Source organism: Elephantulus edwardii, unplaced genomic scaffold (genome assembly GCF_000299155.1).
Source record: "Elephantulus edwardii isolate Elephantulus edwardi_28Jun2011 unplaced genomic scaffold, EleEdw1.0 scaffold00059, whole genome shotgun sequence".
NCBI classification, from domain to species: Eukaryota; Metazoa; Chordata; class Mammalia; order Macroscelidea; family Macroscelididae; genus Elephantulus; species Elephantulus edwardii.
In genome coordinates this window covers 16,891,688-16,898,472 of record NW_006399809.1, presented here as the reverse complement: position 1 = coordinate 16,898,472, position 6,785 = coordinate 16,891,688, and the positions used below count along the sequence as shown (strand labels likewise).

General features: G+C 37.7%; 1 protein-coding gene across 3 annotated transcripts in view; it reads right to left on the bottom strand.

Annotated features, from left to right (window-relative positions):
- PDE1C (phosphodiesterase 1C, calmodulin-dependent 70kDa) overlaps nucleotides 1-6,785 on the bottom strand; it is a 718,015-nt gene that overhangs the window by 132,851 nt on the left and 578,379 nt on the right. For all 3 annotated transcript variants that reach the window (XM_006887612.1, XM_006887614.1, XM_006887613.1), the window contains one exon: nucleotides 5,531-5,671. In XM_006887612.1, coding sequence (XP_006887674.1) covers nucleotides 5,531-5,671 — 141 coding nt within the window. The remainder of the gene's footprint in view (nucleotides 1-5,530; nucleotides 5,672-6,785) is intronic.

Here is a 6,785-nt window from a genome sequence, read left to right as displayed (position 1 = left end):
GCCCGGAGCTCCGCAATAAACCTCTCCTCTTGCTGTTGCATCAAGCCGGTGTCTTGGAGTCTTGGGTCTTCGCCGTCCGCTCGGGACAGGGTAGGGCCACCGGTCCAGGGGTCCTTCACTGTAAACTTTGATATAAGACCTTTGTCTGGGATGGTATTGCCAAATGTTTTTCCCCAGTCCATAGGTTATCTTTTTATCCTATTGGAAAAAGTTTCTGAAGAGCACAGGAATTTAATCTTTAGAAAGTCCCATGCATCAGTTTTAGCCTCTCCAGATTGTGCATTTCTAGCTGTATTTGTTAGTCTCTTTATATCATATACTATGTCTTCTTAACTTGGTCCCAGTTTGTCTCTTATGAACTTTATGATTTTGGGGCTTTATTCTCAGGTCTCTGATCCATCTTGAGTTGATTTTTGTGTATGGTGTGAGATGAGGATCCTGTTTCCGTTTTCTGCAGGTAGTAGTCTGGTTTTGCCAGCACCACTTGTTGAAGAGATTGCCATTTCCCCATTTGATAGGTTTTATTTCCTTGTTGAATGTCAGTTAAACATAGGGTAGTCCCTTTCTGGGTTCTTAATTCTGTTCCATTGGTTCCATTCTGTCATTGTACTAGTACCTTGCTGTTTTGGTTACTACCAAACTGTGTAGTAGGTTTTGAGGTCATGGAGTGTTATATTTTCTACTTGATTTTTGTTTTACAAAAGTCCTTTGCTCCTTTGGGGTCTCTTTCCTCTCCAAATAAACTTAATAATGTACTTTTCAATCTCCTTGAAAAATTAATTTGGTATCTGTACTGGGATTGTACTGAACATGTAGATTGCTTTTGATAGGATTGTCATTTTCACTATATTGAGTCTTCCTATTCATGATTAGGGCACATTTTCCCATTTCTTTAGGTCTTTTATTGTTTCTTGAAGAAATGTTCTGTAGTTTTCTTTGTACATGTCTTTTGTGTTTCTAGTAAGGTTTACTCCCAAGTATCTCAATCACGGACTCCCAGCCTTCAATATGCATTAAAGTTCAATATCAAGAAAACAAAGATTCTCACCACTGGGCCAATTGGCAACAACATGATAGACAGTGAAGAGATTGAGACTGTTAATAATTTTCATTTGCTTGGCTCCACAATCAACCTTCTTGGCACCAGCATCCAGGAAATGAAAAGACAGATTGCATTGGGTAAGTTGGCTCTCAGGGACCTCTCCAAGGTACTGCTGCGAAATGATGTCCGTCTGTAGAGTAAGGTGCACCTGATCCAAGCCATAGTTTTTGCAATTACTTGCTATGTATCAGAAAGCTGAACAATGTTTAGAGATGATAGAGAGTAGATGCCTTTGAGCTGTGGTGCTGGAAAAGAGTATTGAATATATGAACTGCTAGAAGGACAAACAGGTTCATCCTAGAGAGGGTGAAACAAGGCTGCTCCTTGGAGGCAAGGATTTCTGTAGCTTCCAGTGACGTACTTTGGGCATTTTGCAAGAAGTGACCTTGGAAAGGGTCATCATGCTTGGGAGGATGCAAAGACAGCACAAAGAGGAAGACCCTTGATGACATGGATTGATTCAGTGGTTAGGGTGATGGGGGTAGGTGTGCCAGAGACAATAATGCTGGCACAGAATAGAGCAGGGTTCAGAGCTGTTGTACATAGGGTCACTATGAGTTGCAAGAGACTCTACAGCACATAGTAACAACAACAGTAATAAATTATAAATGCTTTTGTTTTCTTGCTTTCATTCTCTGGGTGCTTTTTGTAACTGAAGAGGAATCCCATTGATTTTTGGATATTGATCTTGTATCCTGTCACCTTACTCTGTCCACTAGCTCTAAAAGATTTTTCTTTTAGTCCTTGGGGTTTTCTGTGTATACTATCATATCATCTGCATATAGCAACAGTTTAACCTAGATCTAGATGCCTTTTATTTCCTTCTCTTGTTGTAATGCCCTATTAAATACGTCCAATACAATAAATTGAATAGAAGTGGTGACAGTGGGTATCCTTGTCTGGTCCTTGTCAAGGAAAATGTTTTCAGTCTTTCTCCATTGAGGATGATATTTGCTTTTGGTTTTGCATACATACTTTTCCCTATGTTGAGAAAATTCCCTTCTTTTACAATTTTGCTGAGTGTTTTTATCAAGAAAGTGTGTTGGATTTTGTTAAATGCCTTTTCTGCATCAATTGCTAAGGTCATATGGTTCTTGTTATTTGCTTTGTGAATGTGGTGAATTATATTGATTGTCATTCTGATGTTTTCCTTGCATACCTGTTGTCATATTGAATTATTTTTTGATGTGCTTTTGCGTTCTATAGGTTTGGATTCTGTTAAGGATTTTTGTGTCTGTAGTTTTCTTTTTTGGTAATATCTTTGCTTGGTTTTGGCTTAAGGGTTATGCTTGCCTCATCTATTGTCTCTGAGAGTGTTCCTTCTTTTTCTAGCTTTTTAAAAATAAATTAACTAGAATTGGTGATAAATCTTCTCTGAATATTTGGTAGAATACAGCTGTGAAGCCATCCAATCCAGGACTTCTTTTATGGGGGAATATTTTTATGATCTGTTCAATTTCTTCTTTTGTGATGAGTCTGTTGAAATGTTCTGCATCTGTCCTTGTCCATCTGGGTAGGGCATAAGTTTCAAGGAATTTGTCCATTTCTTCTAAGTTTCCAAATTTATGAAAGTATAGCTTTTCATAGTATTCTGATATTACAAATTTCATTTCTTCTGGTTCTGTTGTGATATCACCTCTATCATTAAATAATTGAGTTATTAATGTCTTCTTTTTTTCTTTTGTAAAGTTAGACAATGGTTTGTCAATTTTATTGACCCTGTCGAAAAACCAGCTCCTGGTTTTATTAATGGTTTCGATTATTTTCCGTTTTCTATTTCACTGATTTTAGCTCTTGCTATTACCATTTCCTTTCTTCTAGAGGCTGTGTGGTTAGATTGTTGTCCTTTTGCTATTTGATGAAGGTGTTGTGTTAAATCATTAATTTTGCTTCTTTCTTTTTTAAAATTTCCTTTCTTTAACAAAAATAGTGACAAGGAGTTGTGCTACTAATCCAAAGGCATGCAATTCAAATCTTCCAGTTGCTCCACAGGAGTAAGGTGGATAGTCTTCTAGTGTGTGATGTAGAGACTCTGAAAACTCACTGGAGGATGTGCTATGAGTTGGTTCCAACTCGATGGTACACACAACAATAACATCATGTTGTATAATGTGGCACTCTGGTAGCCCTCTGGGTAGGAAGTTGTCCTTCTAACCCAAAGGTGAGTGGTTTGAATCCACCAGCTGCTCTAATGGAAGAAGAAGAGAAATCTCCTTCCATACAATAGCCTCTGAAAATGAGCTGGCGGGTCAGATAAGAGTTGGTTCCAACTCAATGGCAATGAATTCTGTGAATATTGTGAATATTTTCTAAGAATTCTTACACTTCATTTAAATCTTATTGGTATTTTGATTGACATGGCTTTGAACTTATAGATGAATATCAGAAAAATATTTGTGTAGTATTGAAGGCTTCCAGTAATAATTTAGGAGAGTATCTCTATTAAACATGATTCTTGTTGTTTTTCCCCTTTTGTTCAGTAGATCTCCTTTTTTTCCCGTTTTCAAAATTCTATTAAACAACTTTTGTTAATGTGAGGGTTTTTTTATACTTCTTAAATGACTATTTCCTGTTTGCTGAAAATAAAACCAAACCCACTGCTATTGAGTTGATTCTAACTCAAGGAGACCCTCAACTGGTTTCCAAGGCTACAGATGTTTCATTGACAGCCTACTCAGATCATGCATTAAATCTAATATTTTTCTTAGTTTTCTTGATTTCTCAAAAGGAGATTGCCAAATTATTTTCATATACGCTTCTCAAATATTTTAATAACTGTATTGCATTGGCTGACATCTCCAGTAAAATGTTCAGGAGTGGTAAGAAGTTGGATATTCCTGTTTTGTCTCCTGCTTCAGTGAGAGCACATTTAACTATTTTTAGGAGGAAACATTTATCAAGCCACATAGGGTCCCTTTGTCAGGTTCTGATCTATCTACCTACAGATACATGTAAATTTAAATAGCTTTTCAAATAACATCTTTTAAAGAATTCATCCTTACCTCAAGAAAGAACTGAAAAATAAGAAGAGGTTTTGGGACAATCAACCTAAGTTTTAATAACAATGCTTAATTGTTGTGCTTTCTCTACCAGGCAAACTGAGCATTTAATTTATTGTTAATCATCACAGCACTTGCAGAAGGCAGAATATTTTTCACCATTTAGAAATGAGGAAATCCTGGCAATTTTTCATAGGTCATAAAATCTAATAAGTAATTAAGAAGGGATTTATATCCAACTATATCTAGCTCTAAAACCCACACTCCTCCTACTAAATTCCAATTTTAATTCAGTGAGAGATTAGACCAAGCCTTTCAACATGCACTTCTGCAGAAGATAACAAATGTGCACTGGCTTCATGGGATAATTAATAGCTATACCCAAAGAATGTCTATCTTGATGTCAATTCTAAAGGAGATTTCAAAGTGAAAAGTCACAGAGACCTGTTTTCTGTTGCTAATAGCTAAAAAATTTTTTAAAAATAAGATGGAAACAAGGATGTAAAAAAAATGTTAACCAAGTAGAACAGGTTAGTTAAAAGGGGAAAAAAATGCAAAATACAGATTCAAAGTATATCCTCATTGAGTTCAAAGACTCAAGAAAAATTTCAAATGTCTAGAACTTAAGATTGTTGTTGTTGTGTACTGTTGAGTTAGAACAGACCCATAGCTTAGCCTCCAGTGGGCTTTCAGAGGCAGGAAGCCACACACGAAAAGATGGCCCAACTTTCTCCTACAGAGCACCTGGTAGATCTGAAAGGTGCCTTTTGTCAATTCTTTATCACTAAGCCATCAAGGCTCCCTTTGAACCAAAGATTAGCAGGTTGAAAGCATCAAATGTACATAAGAACCATGAAAACAACAACTGACATGTCACGGGGCCAGTTCCAACTGAAAACTGCCCTACAGACAAAGCAGGACTTTAGAGGGTTTTCCAAGACTGTGTGGCTGTTACAGAGCCAGACTGACTCATCTTTCGCCCGAGGAGCAGCTGTTAGGTTTGAACTGCTGCTGACCTTTCAGTCAGGAGCCAACTGCTGAATCACTCTTTCACCAGGATTCTGTGAAAATAACTCTAGTCTGTGAGAAAGGCTTGGAGGTTTACACCAAAAGCAAACGTTTTCTAAAACAAACTCAGTGCTGCTTCAGTGTGTGAGAATCTCCATTCTCCGTATCTGGAAACATATTGACGGTCATGTGTTAATGGATCATAACCAGTGAAGATGCAAGCCACTTCTAGTCCTCTGTTTCAAGTCTAGTCTGGAGAAAATGTCAGGAACAGAAGGGAGTTGTCTAAGACTTTCCATGACTAGAGTCCCCAGAAGAGTGAGCTCCTGTGAGCACCACCTCTTTGGAAGAACATCTCTACTAGGAAAGGTACCATCACATCTAGGAAAGGTACCATCACATGCTCTGTGCCCGTACTTACCACAACGCCTGTCTTGTAGAGGAGGTAATGCACCGTCTGGGTGACATCTGCGGCATGCATCAGGTTGTGGTAAGGGTTTTTGTGTTTGCTGTATCCTACCTCCAGGGCCTCCACGAATGAGACAAGTGCAGAAATGGGGATCTGAAAGACAGTTGTCAGATGAGTAAACCAGTGAGTGAAGAGGCAAAAGTCGAAAGCACTCTTATCAGGCCCTTCTCAAGGCATGTCAAATGGGGAACTGAAAACCTTCATAAAAGAATTCACAGATTACTCAGACACCTAACAGGAAGTCCCCAGTTTAGGAACAGGCATCTCCAAAAATTGGCTTTTATTTCCCAGTTCAGAGCCCAAGGGGATGATCCGGTTCCTCTCAGATGGTATTCTGTTGTAGTCGCATGTAAGTCACTGACTTCTGATGTATGTGTAGAAAATTAAATGACTAGTGACTGTGCTAACGCTGCTATTTCCTTGCCTTCATCTAGCATTTAAATATACTCTCTTCCTAATCTCAATGAGATGAGATGTTGCAGGGGACGACAAACAGTGTTTGTCTCAACATTATTTGAGGAACACTGGAATTTTAATAATAATTAGTGACTGTGGAATTGTCTACTTTTTTATAACATATTACCAATATAAAAGTAGACTCTCAAAAGTATAAGTAACAAGTCATAAGTTACCAAATAATAACTGTTTGAAAACAGGCTGTTCCTATTTCTAACATCACACTGTCATGATTTATTGATTTCTTTTTCACTTTTGAGACAACTACCCCTTTCATAAGTCATGGTTTTCAAGAGGCCAATACTTACTTTAGTGCTGGTGACAGCTCTTGTTCCATTTATCCTAACATTGCATCTTAGCATCTCTGGGTACTTTCTACTTTTCCACAAATAAATAAACAGTTGACACAAAAGACATTATTTATCAAGAAGTAAAAGTTTTAAGTTTTTGCTTAGAATTACCTGTAATTCAGAAAAAATGCTTCCTACCAGCATAATTACTTTTCAGTACCCATACACACATTGCTGTTAAATATTTTATGTGCTATCAAGTAAAATACAATTCACAGCAACTGCATAAACCACAGATTGAAATGTTGCCCTGTCCTCCAACATCCTTGTGTTCTCTGCCATGTTCAAGTCCACTGTTACATGTAACTGTGTCAATTCACCTCCTTTTATACATTCTAGGAAGTGAAGATCTCTTCCAGTCAGTTGGCCAAGTGGTTGTTCTCCAGATTTCTTGGCACAAC